The following is a 20,933-nucleotide window of genomic DNA, read 5'->3' on the forward strand; positions in this document are numbered from 1 at the left end:
AGTCGCTCTGAAGCTCTGTCCATCCAAGGTGGAGCTTGGCTTGCTGGCCTGACTCCACCGACAATTGTAACCTGAAAAAATTAAATCATCCGTCCGCCATTTTGGTTGCTACTTATAGGCCTCAGGCTTCAGGTGTAGGTCCTTCGCTTTCGGCCTCTGGTGTACTTTATAAGACTGAATAACGCATCTTCTATCATGGAAGGAAGGCATGTTTTGATTGCAGCCCATGCAGAGGAAATGAGGTAATGTATGTTATTTCAGGGAAGATTGAGGCAGTGGTCTATTCCCTATACACTGCCCAAAGTACACGCAAGAGGACTTCTGAGTTGATGTACATTTCAAAGCGGGACAATGCGTCATCTATCATGAAAGAAAGGTATGTTTTGATTACAACCCATGCAGAAGAAATAAAAGTCATGATTAATATTGGAAGTCTTCAATCAAAGAAAACTCCAACCCGTCCTTTTGGGAAAAATTTTTTATGTAAACCAAGGTGAAAAACATGGAAGGTTGTTGTTGTACGTGATTTTGTTTTTCGACAGAGTTTTCAATACTGAATAGTTTGCAAATACAGGACATATAAACAAACTGTATTTAACAAGTGCATGGACAATTGTGAAGTAAATAAATTGTTTATGTTGCATAATTTCTGGATATCTGCTGAAATGCCAGTACCCATTTTGGAGAACTCTACATGCGGCATCCTATGCCCGTGGATTTCCCACAGGTGCTGGCCTACTAGTACATTATATTCTCCTTAGACCATAGCTTGGGTTCCTGAAGGTTATAATCCAAACCTTTAACACTGTGCTGTTTTACATGGAATATGAAACGATAACCTTTGTGGAATACTAGCTTACCTACCTCACTACTAGGCCACCAGTTTCTTATCCAATAATGATACGCAATTGTATTTTTAAGATGCATTACACTCCTACCTTGGGGTATTCAAACATTGTTGGATATTGAGTTGTAATATTGAGGTTCAATTTCAAGGTGGAACTTTATGAATTTTCTGTAATAACAATAACAAATGGTGATACCATCCATTTAGGACTTTTGGCCTGCATCCAAGTTTAACGGAATGAATTTGCTTGTTTATTTATTTATTTTCGTATTTATTCCAGCAACCTCAAATACTGCAAAGCATCACAAAAATGCTGAATATGAAAAAAAAGATCTCGAGTATCTTTTTGTCCATCTTTAAGCAAGAATGACATGAATAAAGTGGGATAACTGGAATGGGAATTTGACAGATATCAGGGGTGAAGAAGTGGCATTTTGTCGTTTCCTTGCCTGCCATTGTGACTAACAATTTGATGTAAATGATGACTCTCTGATGACGTGTTGCATTATGCAAATGAGGCCTTCCTCTTCACTTCGCCAATACCTGAAATGCTTTGTTGTGTCAAGCCGCCCACGGGATGCCCTGTAAGCTCTGTACCATAAGCCGCTTTCGTTTTGCGCCGACGCCGTGCTAAGGTAGAAATGTGTGGCAAAGACTGATACAAAAAATGCTGCGCTTGTGTGTGTCCTCTTTGTCAGTTATTGTTTTTAGGGAGATCTCTCCCTGCGATGCTGCCTCAATCCATGCACAATGTTTGTTTTGGATAATGGTCTTTACTCCCATTCTTTAAAGATCTTGCTCTTTTGGTTACCTATACGTATCTCACATCCTTTTCGCTATTCCTTGTCTCTTCCTGGTAAATTGTTTCCTAAATGTATTGGGAATTAATCTCTTTCTGGTGGGTGAGTTGATGCCTGCTCTATTTTGTAATCTGAAACGTTTGTGGTTACAATAAATTCTTCATAGACCCACCACAATACCGCACAATGAAATGATTGCCTGTCCGCTGGCACATTCACTTGGTGCAAGTCATGGAGAATCAAATTACGTGTTTGTATTTCAGCTTTGCAGGAGCGACCACTCCATCAATAATTCAGCACCTCATTCCTGCCGAGACCAGGCCCTCGCAATGGCGGCTGGAAAAATAAACGGTTCCGCGGCTGATGGCTATTCCTCAAAAAAAGAAATACCCACCATCGTCGGTGTCCTGGAAGAAAGTTTCCTGGAACATGAAAGAGGTAAATAAATAAATAAGGGTTGAAATAAATAAAGCAGACATTCTAACAGCCACATGCTTTGGAGGACCATAACTCAAGACGAACCTAGCATTAAGGTGACAGGCCTTTGCAGATGATGAAAGGAGATGGGTATTAGACAGCCTAGACTTTCTGCCCGGCAACACCATAAAGACCAGATGGGGGTATTAGACATTAACTTATTATTTTTGGTTTTGACAAGTCAGCTAAATCGCATTTAAGCACTTGCTTCCAGCATTCTCTTGCTTTCCAGGAAAATGCATTATTGTCATCAACTGATTTATGAACAAAAGGAAAACCTTTAAGCAAGGGATATAAAACAACAACCTGGGCTCCATCCCCACCATCTCTTCCGCTCCGCAGAGTATGGCACCATTTATTAAATCAAGACTACATATTTCACAGATGGAGTGGTAAAATCTGCTGGCTAATTCACACACCACCTGGTTGTATTTTTCTATCGTAAAAGCAATACCGTACAGGTTTTTCATTTGGGAAAGTACATCATGCATGCGGACAGGTTATACGTCCCCGCAAGGTTTATCTCCCAGCCAGAAAATTGTCATCTCAGCCATTCGGCCACTTATCCGGGAGCCTGCATCAATCGGGTAATTTGGGAGAAGATGGGAATGGAAGCTCAAATGAGTCCCTAAGTATTTTCCATGTCACATCATCTTGCTGTGATTATCAATCCAACTCATGCTACCAGGTATTAATGTTGTTAATATTGGAATGGTATCCCAGAGGCTGTGGCTTCAAATCTGACTGGACGCATTTGTTTGAAGGAGTTGTTCCGAGGAAAATAGCTAAGTCACAATTATATTATTAGTCCAGGGGCCAATACAGATTTTGGTACCACCCCAAGGTCAGCAAACAATTTTGGTATTTTTGTCTTCCTACATGTCTCTAGTTTATATTTTGGTGTGATAACCCTGCCTATCTTGTAGCTTAATGATAGTTTTCACTCTGTAAACAAACCCACCTCCATATAATCTGGAAGTTGAATTTTAGGAGAGAGTGGTAGCATTTTTGCTTATAACTTCAGTTCTACTGAACATACTTTAACAAATCATAATTCATTGTGAAGCTACATCATATATCTACACAACTGTATTATATTTTCATCTTTAGTTATCAGGTGACTTTATCAGAGGTCAAAAGGTCATGTTTGAATTGCAAAATCGAAAATTAAGAGTTTTTATTTTCAACTGATCTGATTACTATTCCGTGATATGTAAATGCTGAAATTATTTCATAATGTATCGATAAGACATTGTAGATGATTTAAAATAACATATCATTCAGAAAACTTCAACAATTAACCCTATGTTAACCCTTTTTATGCAAGCATTATTTCTTCGATCTCCGAAAATTTTTGTCATTGTCTGTACAAATGTGAAACCTGCTTTAAATAGAGCATTATGATACTAAAAGAATATTGTGACTCGTAAATCCTAAATGAAATATGTCTTATGCCTTGCTTTCCTTGCAGGATATTGCAGGATCTTGCAGGATCAGGACATGATTGGTGAGAATGACTCCAACTTTAGTCATCCTGATCTCCAATTACCAAGAATCAGGAAGGATGAAGCTGATATTCAGTCACTTGTTGAAATGATGGAGTCCAGTTGGATCAGTCCTTCGATCCTGACCATGATGACATTGTCAGTTTGTCGACTGGCATTGCTGCACCTCCAGATGTTGCTGAAAACCTCATTGAAGCTCACCAAATAGGTAAAGACGCTTATGAAGATTTCAAACAAGCGAGGATGGAGTCAGACAGTCCAGCCATAAAGTTTCATGACAGGATTACAAAGAAGAAGCTGAAAACATTCTCAGACATTGGCAAGAAATCACGTACCTTTGGCAACAGAAAGGAAGTTATCCTCAAGGCTGATAGGAAGCTGTTTGAGCAGATGATTCTTGTTGCAGAAAGCAGGCAGCTGCACATGGGTGAAGTTTTAGCCCACCCGCTTGGACCTTTGCCTTGGGCCCTAGCCAACATTGATGGGTCTCTTCGTAAGACCAACAAGGCTGCTCTTGCCAGGGTGTTGGAGAAGCATGTCTCACCAGCAGAAATAATCCCTCAACCTTCAGCCACTCTGATAGATGGAATGAGCCTGGTCCAAAAGATGAAGGGGAGAGACAAAACGTTCTCCCAACTGGCAGAATCAGTATTGGCTCAAGTTATCCATGAAGGTGGTCAGCGCAAGCACATTGATGTTATCTTTGATGTATATAGAGAGATGTCCATCAAAGATTTGGAGAGAGCAAAGAGAGGCACAGATTCAGGTATTGAGCTAAGGAGCATTGTGCCTGGCCACAATATACACCAGTGGAGGAAGCTTTTGTGTAGCTCTAAAAACAAAACACACCTCATCAGGTTCTTTGTGGAAGAATGGAAAGGTCAACTTGAGGAGATCAAGGACAAATATCTGTATGTTACCTGTGAGGATGTCTGTTTCAAGCTCACAAGGGAACGATGGGAGGAGGTTCCGTAGCTATCAAGTACCCAGGAAGAAGCAGACACCCGTCTTCTACTCCATGCTCTACATGCAGCTGAATCAGGCTACAAGGGTATAGTAGTCACAGCAGAGGACACAGATGTAATGATTATAAGCATTGGAGTCAGCAAGAGAATTCCATGTCAATTCCATGTCCCATGTTCCAGAATTGTGGCACCAAGAACCGCACAAGGTTCACTGACATCAGCAAGCTAAGTCATGCACTAGGAGATAATGTCTGTGATGCTCTGATTGGAATGCTCTCATTTACGGGTTGTGATACAGTCAGTGCTTTCACTGGGCGTGGAAAGTCGGCCATGTTCAAACAACTGAAGACTAACAAGACCTGTCAAGACACATTCAGAGAGTTGGGAAGGTCCTGGGAGGTCTCTGATGAACTATTTGGAAAGCTTCAGGAAGTAACATGTCGGATGTATTTGCCTTCCACAAACACAACTCAAGTCAACAAGCTTCGCTGCCAGCTGTTTTGTGCAAGGCATGGAGAAGTTGACTCCAGTCAGCTTCCCCCTTGTGAAGATTGTCTCTTCATGCATGCCTTACGAGCAAACTATCAGGCTGCAATCTGGCAGAGGTGTTTGGAGTGCAATCCTAGCGTACCCTATCCAATGGCTCATGGATGGAAGATTCATGATGGGGATCTGGCCATTGAGTGGATGCGAGGTACACCTGCACCAGAGGCTGTGTTGGACCTGCTATCCTGCTCATGTGTACGATCATGCAAATTACCAATCTGCACATGCCTTGGAAATGGTCTGAAATGCACAGACGTGTGTAAGCTGCAAACCTGCAGCAACCAAGCAAATGAACTAGAACAAATAGAGCTGAATGATGGTGATGTGGACGATTGTGACACAGACTGAGTTTGTCCCAATGACATGAAAGAAACTGTTTGTAGTCTAAACGCACTTCAAATAACAAGATTATAATGTATGAGCATTACCTAGGTGGTGTTCACAACAAGTAAAATGGCTTATTAGACAATTTGAATATTTTTGTACATTATTGAAACAGAGATAATAAAACTTATTTATTTCTTTTGTGATGATTGTTTGTTTTATCTGCTTATGTTCTTATAAATGTGTAACTTTATACCAATGCTTGCGGGTATGTGAATGATAAAACACATTGGAGACATATTCATTGGTTTTCCAAAAATATTGTCTGGAAGTCATAATATATGATACATACAGTCATTTTATATGGGGGCGGGTTTGTTTACAGGCAATGACTAAATTTTTCGGAAATCGAAGAAACAATGCTTGCATAAAAAGGGTTAATATGAAGTTAATTGTTGAAGTTTTGTGAATGCTAGGTTATTAAAATCATCCACAACGTCCTATATATACATTGTGAAATAATTTCAGCATCTACACATCACGAAATAGTAATCAGATCAGTTGAAAACAAAAACACGCTAAATTTTCGATTTTGCAAATGAAACATGACTTTTTGACCTCCGAGGAAGTCACCTGATAATTAAAGGTGTAAATTGGATTACAGTTGTGTAGATACATGATGTAGCTTCACAATGAATCATAATTTGTCAAAATATGTTCAGTCGAACTGAGGTTATAAGCAAAAATGCTACCCCTCTCCCCTAAAATTCAACTTCCAGATTATATGGAGGTGGGTTTGTTTACAGAGTGATAACTATCATTAAGCTACTGGATAGGCAGGGTTATCATACCAAAATATAAACTAGAGACATGGAGGAAGACAAAAATACCAAAATTGTTTGCTGACCTTGGGTGGTACCAATTTGTTAAAATATCAGTATTGGCCCCTGGACTATATGAATGGAAACTCAGATGACACAGTGATGGTCTTTAATGAATGGAAGAACTGGAGAAGGATGTAGGACTGAATGAATGAGCAGAGGAACAAGACCTGTGCACAGGTGCAACAACTCACAGGTGCAAGTACTAACAACTCAATGAATGGAAGAACTGGAGAAGGATGTAGGACTGAATGAATGAGCAGAGGAACAAGACCTGTGGACAGGTGCAACAACTCACAGGTGCAAGTACTAACAACTCAATGAATGGAAGAACTGGAGAAGGATGTAGGACTGAATGAATGAGCAAAGGAACAAGACCTGTGGACAGGTGCAACAACTCACAGGTGCAAGTACTAACAACTCAATGAATGGAAGAACTAGAGAAGGATGTAGGACTGAATGAATGAGCAGAGGAACAAGACCTGTGGACAGGTGCAACAACTCACAGGTGCAAGTACTAACAACTCAATGAATGGAAGAACTGGAGAAGGATGTAGGACTGAATGAATGAGCAGAGGAACAAGACCTGTGGACAGTTGGAAGGAAACAGACAGACCTGTTCGTGATGAGAAAGTGGCAGGCCCTTTGTTTCTGCTTCTTTGTGAGAGTTGCCAATCATTTTGAGAACTTTGGATCAACTTTCCTGGAAGTCCTTGGAAGAACTTTCCTTGAAGAACTTCTTTCCTGGAAGTCCTAGCAGTGTCCATGTGTTTTATACCTCTTCCACCCCCAGCCCCCCTTCCCATGCCTCCTCCCCCCAAGCCCTCTCCCTCTCACAGATCTCCCGATGTCCCTGTTTTCTGCTGTTATACTTGTGTGCTTCCCTCTCTCTCCACATCTTGTCTCCCGCTCCCTTTATTGTGTTTTGTGTGTCCGTTTTCTTTTTTGTGTGATTTGTGCTCACCTTCACTCTTTCATTCCCCTTTTCTCCCACCTCTGGAACAAACTCCCCCAGTCCCTTCAATCCCACTCCTCCCTCCAGGTCTTCAAAACAGCTGTTCACCACCATCTCTTATCTTCCCCCATCCAAAACCTTGATCTTTTCTACCCCGCTAATTTTCACCCGAGATACACTTTTTTGAAATTCCAACTTCTTTCCTGGAAGTCCTTGCAGTATCCATATGTTTTATACCTCTCCCACCTCCCCCCAAGCCCTCTCCCTCCCACATTTCTCCCGATGTCCCTGCTTTCAAATGTTGTGTTTGTGTCCTTCCCCCTCTCTCCCCATCTTGTCTACCGCTCCCCTTGTTTTTTGTGTTTTGTGTGTGTGTTTGACTTTTTGTGTGATTAATGTTAGCTCTTTCACGAGCCTCGATCTTGTATACAAAAACAAAAAAAAAGAAGTAGCCAGAAGGGGTACCAGCTCATAATGAATAGCAGCACTATACATTGAGCTTTGGACAAAGTCCTCGCAAGATGTGAGAAGTTCAGGTTTACCAAAGTAGAAATTGCAGCGAATGAGGATGCCAGGTTTGCAGCTGGCTTTGAAGGTCAATACATGGTCTGCCCAGGACAAGTTATACCTGATAATGAGACCCAAAAGTTGGACAGATTGAACCTCTTTCTGTGTTTGATTGAGGCAATAGATTGGTGGGGGTTCATTTGATGATAGTTCCAGAGAGATAGGGTGAGAATCTCAGATTTAACTGCATTCATCGAAATGTTCCAAGCAGCAAACCATAACCTCATGCTTTCCAGGTCAGCAGGGAGGGAAACCGCCGTTTACGACTCGAGTGGCATGTGGAGTTGTACAGTCGAACCTAGAGTCATCTGCGAAGGTGCGAAGAGATTTTCCTGCAGCATCGTAGCGCCGCGTAGGGAACACGGCTAGGCCCAAGAAACTGCCTTAGGGAACTCCAGCCTTCACTGGGATTGATACGAGGATTCTGTTGAGGGTTACATGCTGAGAGCAAGAGTGGATGAAATCAGCAAGCCAGGAAATAATGTGTCCTTGTATTCTACCTGGAACCTGGAAAAAAAACATATCAGGCAGAGCAGGGTACCAGGATGCGTCGGATGCTCAAGATTGGTCGAAAGACACAACCCTGTACTCTTGCTTGATAGATGAAAAAGGGTTATGCATGAAAGACCGCACCACAAAATGGCAGTTGAGGTGTAAGGCTTCATATAATACAAAAGTTATGATCCTCAAAATATATACACACACACTGCTTTCGACGTGTTATTGTGTTCTTGTCATAATGTGATCGTTTGTTATTCACCTTCAGAGGTCTGCGTGTTGGATTTGATGTCTTCGATCGTGTCAAATCGCTTCCCTGTCATAGTTTGTTTCAATTTGGGGAACAGCCAGAAGTGTCACTGTGCCAAGTCGGCTAATAATGTGGATGCGGAATTGACAGGAATGTTTTTGCCACCAAAAATTGTTGCATGGAGAAGAAACACCTTTGGGAAGAAATTCTGCGTGAACCGTTCCTTCTGTGTCGAAGAACGCAATCAGCATGACCTTCGCTTGCGATCTCGACTGACGCATCCTTTTCGGTCTCGGTGACGCAGGTGTATTCCACAGGGAGCTCTGTGCTTTCGATTCAGGTCATACCGGTAAACCCACGACTCAACACCAGTTATCGGGGTAAGAATGTTGTTATCGTAAATGTTGTTAGTATGTGAAGGATGTTTAGTTATCAATGAGAAACTAATGCCAGCAGACGGGACACAATTTTAAAGTTAATCCAAGGGACGGTACAGAGATAAATCACCTTGCCTGTGAAACACCAGGATGACAGTTGAGACCTGGGTGGAGATTCAAACCCAGGATAGACAGCTTAAAGGTGAGTGTGTGTAACTCTAGGCCATCCTGCCAGAAAATATACATCATATGTTACCCCCCATACTCTTCTAGCCAAAGAAAGCTGCATAACGCAAACAAAGGAAAGCTACACAAGGTAAGCCCGTTGCTGTTTGAAACCCTACCTGAGTTCCTCTTCAGCTACAAACATTCACAAGTAGCACATACATGAGAATCCAAATATTATAAGCGACAGGGTAGGAGGCACAAAAGGATCCCAAGCATGCACAACGTGCAATGTCAATAGCCGTTACCATATAAACAAGACCCAATCACATCCCTCACCTGTAATAGAAGGGAATAACCGACTTAGTAGAGTTTAATGGTTATTCCCTCCATTTACGTGTGAGATGTTTAAGAGTCTTGTTATAAATATATATATATTTTTTTTTTTTTTTTTTAAGGCTCTTCTGGTTAAATAATTGCACAGGCTCCGCCTATTATGCATGAGCTTAGCAGATATACAGCCCGCTACTTCCCAGTGGGATTGCCAATACCAGGAAGAGGATTTCATTCTCAATTATATAGACCATTCCATCAGGGGAAGGAACATCCACAGACATGTGTTTCTGCCTTATTGGCCCTCGTCAGCGCGGAACAGAAGCAAACAGAAGTGAGACACGTTACAGCTATTTTTTATCCAGCTCACAACCAATTTCTGGCCATATGCTCATATAGAGAGTGTGAGGAATATTAGACCTTGAGCACACCATCATCCATCTGTCCACTCCACAATCAGTTTGTATAAGGTGGTAATATAGGAGGGATTGTGTAAATATTTCCATGCACACATGAGGGCACACCACATTGCTTCACCCTCCTTTCTGGATTCTCTCGACATTGCATTGGTGAGGCCTAATAGAGTTCCTTCAGAAAGTATTAACACCCCGTGACTTTTTCACATTTTGTTGTGTTTTCGCCTGAATTTAAAATGGATTAAATTGACATTTTTTGTCACTTATCTGCACATAATAGATCAGTCAATTAACTGATCCCATAAAGATTGACCCCATAATGTCAAAGTCAATTTTTTTTAGTAGTTTTTACAAAATAATTAAAAATGAAAAGCTGAAATGTCTTGAGTCAATAAGTATTCAACCCCTTAGCTATGACACTCCAAATTGAGCTCAGGTGCATCCAATTTCCTGTGATCATCCTTGAGATGTCTCTACAACTTGATTTGAGTCCACCTGTAGCCAATTCAATTGATTGGACATGATTTAGAAAGAAACACACCTTTCTATATAAGGTCCCACAGTTGACAGTGCATGTCAGAGCAGAAACTCGACCATGAAGTTCAAGAAACTGTCCAAAGAACTCCAAGATAGAATTTTGAGGAGGCATAGATCTGGAGAAGGGTACAAAATAATTTCAAGTGTTGAAAGTTCCCAAGAGCACAGTGAGCTCAATTATTCGGAAATGCAAAGAATATGGAACTACCCAGACTCTTCCTAGATATGGCCATCCGAACAAACTGAGCAACTGGGAAAGAAGGACCTTGGTCAGGGATGTGACCAAGAACATAATAACTAATTGGACAGAACTACAGAGTTCCTTGGCTGAGATGGGAGAACCTGCCAGAAGGGCAACACTCTCTGCAGCACTTCACAAATCTAGGCTTTGTGGGAGAGTGGCCAGACGATAGACACTCATGAGAAAAAGGCACATGACAGCATGCCTGGAGTTTGCAAAAAAGCACGTGGAAGACTGAGAGCATGAGGCAAAAGATTATGTGATCTGATGAAATAAAAATTGAACTCTTTGGCCTGAATGCAAAACGCTACGTGTGGCGGAAATCGAGCACAGCTCATCACCCATCCAACACCATCCCTGCTGTGAATAATGGTGGTAGCAGCATCGTGCTATGGGGATGCTTTTCAGCAGCAGGAACTGGAAGACATGTAAGGATAGAGGGAACAATACATGGAGCCAAGTACAGGAAAAGCTTGAGGAGAACCTTTACATTCCAGATCCAGTGGTGAAGATTTACTTTCCAACATGACAATGACCCCAAACATACAGCCAAAGCAACAGTGGTTCACGGCTTCAGAACATGGCTTCAGAACAATAACGTGAAAGTCCTTGAGTGGCCCAGCCAAAGCCCAGACTTGAATCCCATTGAGAATCTGTGCAAAGACTTGAAGATTGCTGTTCACCGACACTCCCCATCCCGTTCATTGACAAAGCTTGAGAAAATCTGCAAACATGAATGGGAGAAACTCCCCAAATTCAGATGTGCAAAGGTGATGCAGATATACCCTCGAGAAGGAGAGACTTGAAGCTGTAATCGCTGCCAAAGACGCTTCTGCAAAATATTGACTCAGGGGGCTGAATACTTATGTAAATTAGATATTTCAGCATTGTTTTCAATATATTTTTGTTAAATTCTAAAACCATGTTTTTACTTTGTCATTATGGGTTACTAGCATGACTCCATGCACCTCACCACATGTCGTTTCAGAGGGATAGGCATCTTTGACCATTTCGGTGTCTTTTGGGTCTTTGGGGTGTTTTGGGTCTTCGAGGTCTTTCGGGTCTTTTGGGTCTTCGGTGTCTTCAGGGTCTTTTGGTTCCTATGGGTCTTTAACGGTCTTTGGGGTATTTTGGTTCTTCAGGGTATTTAAGGGCCTCTTGGGTCTAAAGGGTATTTAAGGGTCTTTGGGGTCTTCAGGGTGTTTTGGGTCTTCAGGGTGTTTTGGATCTTTGGGGAATTTTGGGTCTTCCGGGGCTTTTGGTTCTTTTGGGTGTTTTGGGTCTTCGGGGTGTTTTGGGTCTTCAGGGTGTTTTGGGTCTTTGGGGTCTTTTGGGTCTTCGGGGTCTTTTGGGTCTTCGGGGTCTTTTGGGTCTTCAGGGTGTTTTGGGTCTTTGCCCATTTGGGTTTTCAGGGTCTTTTGGGTGTTTTGGGTGTTCATGGTGTTTTGGGTCTTCAGGGTCTTTTGGGTCTTTAAGGGTATTTTGGGTCTTCAGGGGTCTTGTTGGTTTTAAGGGTCTTGGGAGACTTAAAGGGTCGTCAAAGGTCTGAGGGGTCTCAACAGTCTAAACGTAATTAAGAGTTCACGGACTGTTTTGGGTGTTAATTAAATTTGAAAAAGAAGAAGACATTTTAGTCGCACATAAACAAACATACATAACCATATACGTTTGCTCTATTATTATGGGTTATGTTGTGTAGATCGGTGCCAGCAAATGTAAATTTAACCCATTTAAAATCCAGGCTGTAACAAAACAAAATATGAAAAAGTCATGGGGTGTGAATACTTTCTGAAGGCACTCACTGTATCAGGCTGGTTGCATCGTTTGTGAGTGATCACTGATCAGGCATGGCATTGCTGAGCTTTGTATCTGAGATGCATGGTGAGGCAGCGATCTGGTGTGCTCTGGCAGAGATTGGTGCTGCATGAATGACGCCCATGTGTCGCACAAGCATATACAGTGCATTCAGAAAGTATTCAGACCCCTTCACTTTTTTCACATTTTGTTATGTTGCAGCCTTATCCTGAAATCGTTTAAATTCATTTTTTCCTCATCAATCTACACTCAATACCCCATAATGACAGAGAGAAAACAGGATTTTAGAAAGTTTTGCAAATTTATTAAAAAGAAAAAACTGAAATATCACATTTACATAAGTATTCATACCCTTTCCTATGACACTTGAAATTTAGCTCATGTGCCTCCCATTTCTCTTGATCATCTTTGAGATGTTTCCACACCTTGATTGGAGTCCACCTGTGGTAAATTCAATTGATTGGACATGATTTGGAAAGGCACACACCTGTCTATATAAGGTCTCACAGCTGACAATGCATATCAGAGCAAAAACCAAGCCATGAGGTCGAAGGAACTGCCTGCAGAGCTCAGAGACAGGATTGTGTCGAGGCACAGATCTGGGGAAGCCGAAAAAAAATTCTGCTGCATTGAAGGTTCCCAAGAGCACAGTGGCCTCCATAATTCTTAAATGGAAGAAGTTTGGAACAACCAGGACTCTTCGTAGAGCTGGCCGCTCGGCCAAACTAAGCAATCGGGGGAGAAGGGCCTTGGTAAGAGAGGTGACCAAGAACCCGATGGTCACTCTGGCTGAGCTCCAGAGATCCTGTGTGGAGATGGGAGAAACTTCCAGAAGGACAACCATCACTGCAACACTCCACCGATCTGGGCTTTACGGCAGAGTGGCCAGACGGAAGCCTCTCCTCAGTGAAAGACACATGAAAGCCCGCTTGGAGTTTGCAAAAAAAGCACCTGAAGGATTCACAGACTGTGAGAAACAAGATTCTGTGGTCTGATGAAACCAAGATTGAACTGTTTGGCTTCCGTCTGGCCACTCTGCCATGAATCCCACATCGGTGGAGTGTTGCAGTGATGGTTGTCCTTCTGGAAGTTTCTCCCATCTCCACACAGGATCTCTGGAGCTCAGCCAGAGTGACCATCGGGTTCTTGGTCACCTCTCTTACCAAGGCCCTTCTCCCCCGATTGCTTAGTTTGGCCGAGCGGCCAGCTCTACGAAGAGTCCTGGTTGTTCCAAACTTCTTCCATTTAAGAATTATGGAGGCCACTGTGCTCTTGGGAACCTTCAATGCAGCAGAATTTTTTTTCGGCTTCCCCAGATCTGTGCCTCGACACAATCCTGTCTCTGAGCTCTGCAGGCAGTTCCTTCGACCTCATGGCTTGGTTTTTGCTCTGATATGCATTGTCAGCTGTGAGACCTTATATAGACAGGTGTGTGCCTTTCCAAATCATGTCCAATCAATTGAATTTACCACAGGTGGACTCCAATCAAGGTGTGGAAACATCTCAAAGATGATCAAGAGAAATGGGAGGCACCTGAGCTAAATTTCAAGTGTCATAGCAAAGGGTCTGAATACTTATGTCAATGTGATATTTCAGTTTTTTCTTTTTAATAAATTTGCAAAACTTTCTAAAATCCTGTTTTCTCTTTGTCATTATGGGGTATTGAGTGTAGATTGATGAGGGAAAAAAGTGAATTTAAACGATTTCAGCAGAAGGCTGCAACATAACAAAATGTGAAAAAAGTGAAGGGGTCTGAATACTTTCTGAATGCACTGTATGTATATGTACATGTATATTACATTTCTCATAAATGAAAGCAAAACTTCCTGCTGTCCCTTTGAACATCTCAAGAAGAATCAAACAGTATCACTCACTTGCTGTGCAGAACACACCACCCACAGTGTGGATCGCCAGCCCCCAGGCACCTCTTACAAGTACTATACTGGTCACAGCGTTCCACAGGCACACGAGAAACCTGCACGACCACACACACAACAATGTCCGCATATTGCACAAGCATGATTTCACAAATCACCAGTTTGAATTTTGCTAAATGTCCCACCTATCCATTGTTTCTCACCCCTCTGCCATTCCATATTTTTACATCTGCCAATGGTTTTCTCCCCTGTCTGTCTGTTTGCCTGTTGTATGTTTTTTAGTTCGCAAAAAAATATTTTTTTGCAAGTATGTTGATCACTCCGGTTTGTGTGTTTGTTTGTTTGTTTGTTTGTGTGTTTATGTGTTTGTTTGTCCACTCACTTATACTTGCCTGCAGGTCACAATTTTAAACCGATCTTCACGAAACTTCACCAAATGGTAGCGTTCGTGGTCCGACAAAATCCTATATATTTTTAAGGTCAAAAGGTCAAAAGTTCAACGTTGGCCAAAGGTCAACGACTTTTTTCAAATTTCTAAAATCCCCAATTTTCATCTTGAAATTTGAATAGGATTTTCATATCAGCTAACTGAATTCAACCACCAACTATTTTTAAGATCAGAAGAGGCCAAAAGGTCAACAACAATTTAAAATTTCTAAAATCCTCAAATTTTCATCCGATTCACTTGAAATTTGAATGAGATTTACATGTCAGTTAACTGAATTCAACCGACTACTATTTTTGAGGTCAGCATAGGTCACAAAGTCAACATAGGCCAAAGGTCAACCACTTTCTTCAAATTTCTAAAATTCTCAATTTTCATCCGATTGACTTGAAATTTGAATAGGATTTTCATATCATCTAACTGAATTCAACCACCAAAGGTCAAAAAGTCAAAAGTTCAACGTTGGCCAAAGGTCAACCACTTTTTTCAAATTTCTAAAATCCTCAAATTTTGAATTTTGAATAGGATTTTCATATCATCTAACTGAATTCAACCACCAACTATTTTTAAGATCAACATAGGTCATAAGGTCAACATAGGTCAAAGGTCAACCACTTTTTACAAAATTCTAAAATGCTCAATTTTCATCCGATTGACTTGAAATTTGAATAGGATTTTCATATCATCGAACTGAATTCAACCACCAATTATTTTTGAGATCAACATAGGTCATAAGGTCAACATAGGCCAAAGGTCAACCACTTTTTACAAAATTCTAAAATCCTCAATTTCATCCGATTGACTTGAAATCTGAATAGGATTTGCATATCAGCTAACTGAATTCAACCACCAACTATTTTTGAAGTCAACTTGGGCCAAAAGGTCAATATAGGCCAAATGTCTAAAATTGTCAATTTTCATCACATTAACTTAAACTTTGAAGACGATTTGCATGTCAGGTCACTGAATTCTACCACAAATTATTTTTGAGGTCAAAAGAATGCTCTACTGAGTGGCATTCTACTTTGTTATGTTTTGCCAAGTGTCGCTCTATGAGCGATTTTTCATTTGTCTGTTTATGAACAGGATTTTTCAAAAAGTTGTGGACAGATTCAGACGAAATTTGGAGGACAGGTTGGGATTACGACAAGGACGAATTGATTAGATTTTGGTTCAGGTCCGAATCCTGATCTGGCCTATCAGTGGGATAGAAAACGTAAACTGTTCAGCCTGGCGTAGGAATGCTCTCTAATGAGTGCTGTTCTAGTTTGTACTGCACTCAGTCAGCTTTTATTAATGTATTGAAATAGTTTGCCAACATCATGTGATTTTCAATATATCTTGGACAACTTAAACATTATTTATATATTTAAATGACATTTCTGATGCCCTGAAGAGCTTCTCTTCCTTTTTGCAGATGACGCCACATTGTGTCGTATAGTATCCCATCCCACTGCAAGGCAGACTGCAGCTGCGTCACTCTCTGCTGATCTGAAATTGATTAGATGCTCGTCTGATAAATGCAAGATGTCCTTCAATCATGGAAAATCCCACTTATTTCACTCTGCCATTCTGGAGAGATTGTCAAACGAACCAACCTATTTATTCCCATGGTCAGTCGCTGGAAGAAGTTCACTTTATTGAACATATAGGCCTCAATATGAGCCATTTGCGATTCTCTGTCTGCTGTGTCAACCAAAGCAGAAGTACCATAAATATTGAAAACATCGAACACCAACTCAAGCAGACACACTTTGAGGAGTTGAACTGCGCATAAGGCTCAATACTACAGCATAGGTGTCGATCAAAGAATTCCCATTTTTTCTTCTCAACCCACTCGTCTGAGTTCTGTTTTGTAAGCGTAATAACAGTGTAACAACAAATCCCTTGCTTTAAAGAGCATAGTGTCTGCAAGACAAGCGGATCAGAGACTCTTTACATGTGTTTTACCTAGTTGAGTTATCTAAAATCATTACCTCCATCACCGAGAATGGGCGGAGGTTATACACTCACTCATGCTTGTCTATTTGTTTGTTACTTGCGAAAATCGAAGATTTTTAAAGTACCGTATATTGGTTGGTCTTGTGCGTTATTCTGTCTGTCTGTCTGGTTGTATGTCTGGTTGCATGTCTGGTTGCATGTCTGGTTGCCTGTCTGGTTGTCTGTCTGGTTGTCTGTCTGGGTGTCTGTCTGGGTGTCTGTCTGGGTGTCTGTCTGGGTGTCTGTCTGGGTGTCTGTCTGGGTGTCTGTCTGGGTGTCTGTCTGGGTGTCTGTTTCGGTGTCTGTCTGGGTGTCTGTCTGGGTGTCTGTCTGGGTGTCTGTCTGGGTGTCTGTCTGGTTGTCTGTCTGGTTGTCTGTCTGGTTGTCTGTCTGGTTGTCTGTCTGTCTGTCTGTCTATATGTCAGTCACCTACAGGTCACAATTTTCAACTGATCTTCACAAAACTTCACCAAATGGTAGAATTGGTCATAAGCAAGAAGCCTGTTGTTTTTGATGTCAAAAGGTCAATAGGTCAAAGGCCAAAGGTCACGAACTTTGTCAAATTTCCAAAATCCTCAATTTTCATCCGATTGACTTGAAATTTGAAGAGGACTTGCATATCTGGTCAATAAATGCAACCACCAAGTAGTTTTGAGGTCAACATAGGCCAAAAGGTCAACATAGGCCAAAAGGTCAGGTCAGGTCAGATCAGGTATGGGAGCAATGCGCCGGAGCAGCGGGTCACCGCATCCACTTTCTGATGGTACTCCAGAGATCTCTGTCTGGCCATCCCCCAGGCTGATGCCTGGCCAATCCCTATCTCCTTGAGATGCCGATCAACCTGCTGCAACCACGAGGCATGCGGTAGGCTCGTTGGCCTCCTCCAGTCATGAGACTCCCATGCTGAAAGCATCTGGTGAGTTGGATCAGCGTCCGGAAAACGAGCCACATGTCCATACAGCCGCAGCTGACGCTCATGGACCATACAGGAAACAAATCTCATCTGAGTCTCTCTTAGTGCATTCAGAAGTATTCAGACCCCTTCACTTTTTTCACATTTCGTTATGTTGCAGCCTTATGCTGAAATCGTTTAAATTCATTTTTTCCCTCATCAATCTCCACTCAATACCCCATAATGACAAAGTGAAAACAGGATTTTAGAAAGTTTTGCAAATTTATTAAAAAGAAAAAACAGAAATATCACATTTACATAAGTATTCAGACCCTTTGCGATGACACTTTAAATTTAGCTCAGGTGCCTCCCATTTCTCTTGATCATCTTTGAGATGTTTCTGCACTTTGATTGGAGTCCACCTGTGGTAAATTCAATTGATTGGATATGATTTGGAAAGGCACACACCTGTCAATATAAGGTCTCACAGCTGACAATGCATATCATAGCAAAATCCAAGCCATGCGGTCGAAGGAACTGTCTGCAGAGCTCAGAGACAGGATTCTGTCGAGGCACAGATCTGGGGAAGCCTACAAAAAAAAATTCTGCTGCATTGAAGGTTCCCAAGAACACAGTGGCCTCTATGATTCTTAAATGGAAGAAGTTTGGAACAACCAGGACTCTTCCTAGAGCTGGCCGCCCGGCCAAACTGAGCAATCGGGGGAGAAGGGCCTTGGTAAGAGAGGTGACCAAGAACCCGATGGTCACTCTGGCTGAGCTCCAGAGATCCTGTGTGGAGATGGGAGAAACTTCCAGAAGGACAAACATCACTGCAACACTCCACCGATCTGGGCTTTACGGCAGAGTGGCCAGACGGAAGCCTCTCCTCAGTGAAAGACACATGAAAGCCCACTTGGAGTTTGTAAAAAAGCACCTAAAGGACTCTCAGACTGTGAGGAACAAGATTCTGTGGGCTTTCATGCCCACATGACAGGTGTGCCTTTCCAAATCATGTCCAATCAATTGAATTTACGACAGGTGGACTCCAATCAAGGTGTAGAAATATCTCAAAGATGATCAAGAGAAATGGGAGACACCTGAGCTAAATTTCAAGTGTCATAGCAAAGGGTCTGAATACTTATGTAAATGTGATATTTCCGTTTTTTCTTTTTAATAAATTTGCAAAACTTTCTAAAATCCTGTTTTCTCTTTGTCATTATGGGGTATTGAGTGGAGATTGATGAGGGAAAAAATGAATTTAAACGATTTCAGAATAAGGCTGCAACATAACAAAATGTGAAAAAAGTGAAGGGGTCTGAATACTTTCTGAATGCACTGTAGCAACCGCTCGTTGGATACAAAGTCCGACCAGTGATAGCCAAGGATGCGTGGATGAGTTGGGTAGGTGACAAGAACAAGCCGATTACATTTTGGTTCAGGTACAGGTGTAGATTGGGCCGATCAGCGAGATACAAAAGTGTAAGTGTAGGAATCATCTTTATGAACGCTGAAGCTCCTCCATGAGCCTCGGAGGTTGCCGGAAGGAAATATCATGTCTAATTTAACTTTAAAATAATAACAGCAAAGTAAAATGTGAACAATAGTAAAAAAAAACAATCGGTGGGGAAGCAAATTATGAGCTCGTAAAACCACCCAAGCAATGGCGTACACAATTCAGTACCGAATCTGGTGCCGCAGGCTCACGAGGCTTCAACAATTGATGGCTCGAGTGGCGGAAAAGTTCGGAAGAGATGCGAAGGAGGATTTCATTGAAGGTAAATTAATAAACCAAAACTGTCAATTTGAAATAGCACGTCAGATTTTCATGCCAACAATGCTTCTGTATCCAAGCAGCTTTTGGTAACCATCTTGCGTTCCCCTATCTCACCCTAATCCTCATCCACGTGTTCCTGTTTATTTAATGAGCATCCATTAAGCAATGACTTGCTAGTGACACCAGCTGGTGGCCCTGTCTCATTCTACAGGACAGTCGAGTTACCATGAATAGCTGAGAGTCATATTTCCTCCGAATCTGTCCACTCCTTGATGTATATATTGTGGTCGGTTGGTTGGCGGACGTTATGTTGTCGCCCCTTTCTCTCCACCTGTTTGTTACTTGGCAAATTTTTATTAAATTTTTTTTCAAGTTTGTTGCTCACTCCGGTTTGTGTGTTTGTTTGTGTGTTTGTTTGTGTGTTTGTGTGTGTGTTTGTCTGTCCGCTCACTTATACTTGCCTACAGATCACAATTTTAAACCGATCTTCACGAAACTTTACCAAATGGTAGAGTTCGTGGTCCGACAAAATCCTATATATTTTTGGGGTCAAAAGGTCAAAAGGTCAACATAGGCTAAAGGTCAACCACTTTTTTCAAATTTCTAAAATCCTCAATTTTCATCCGATTGACTTGAAATTTGAAGAGGATTTACATATCGGCAAACTGAATTCAACCACCAACTATTTTTGAGATCAGCATTGGTCAAAAGGTCAACATAGGCCAAAGGTCAACAACCATTTCAAATTTCTAAAATCCTCAATTTTCATCTGATTGCCTTGAAATTTGAAGTGGATTTACATATCGGCGAACTGAATTCAACCACGAACTATTGATGAGATCAACATTGGCCAAAAGGTCAACATAAGTCAAAAGTCAACAACAATTTCAAATTTCTAAAATCCTCAATTTTCAACCGATTCACTTGAAATTTGAATGGCGTTTACATATCAGCAAACTAAATTCAACCACCAACTATTTTTGGGATCACCATAGGTCAAAGGTCAACAACAATTTCAAATTTCTAAAATCGTCAATTTTCATCCGATTGGCTTGAAATTTGAAAAGGATTTTTATATCACCTTACTGAAAGCAACCACCAACTATTTTTGAGATCAGCATAGGCCAAAAGGTCAACACAGGCCAAAGGTCAACAACCATTTCAAATTTCTAAAATCCTCAATTTTCATCCGATTGATTTGAAATTAGAAGAGGATTTACATATCGGCAAACTGAATTCAACCAGCAACTGTTGATGAGATCAACATAGGCCAAAAGGTCAACATAGGCCACAGGTCAACAACAATTTCACATTTCTAAAATCCTCAATTTTCATCCGATTCACTTGAAATTTGCATGGGATTTACATATCAGCAAACTAAATTCAACCACCAACTATATTTGGGATCACCATTGGTCAAAGGTCAACATCGGTCGAATTTCTAAAATTGTCAATTTTCATCCGAT

General features: G+C 41.4%; 1 protein-coding gene across 1 annotated transcript in view; it reads right to left on the reverse strand.

The window, feature by feature from the left end:
• The window catches only part of LOC137436886 (plexin-A1), a 427,871-nt gene that overhangs the window by 224,485 nt on the left and 182,453 nt on the right, over positions 1 to 20,933 (reverse strand). Inside the window, 1 exon segment of the mRNA XM_068131094.2 lies at positions 14,374 to 14,474. Within this exon segment, the coding sequence (XP_067987195.2) occupies positions 14,374 to 14,474 (101 nt within the window).

Source organism: Myxine glutinosa, chromosome 11 (genome assembly GCF_964187855.1).
Source record: "Myxine glutinosa chromosome 11, kmMyxGlut1.1, whole genome shotgun sequence".
Taxonomy (NCBI): Eukaryota; Metazoa; Chordata; class Myxini; order Myxiniformes; family Myxinidae; genus Myxine; species Myxine glutinosa.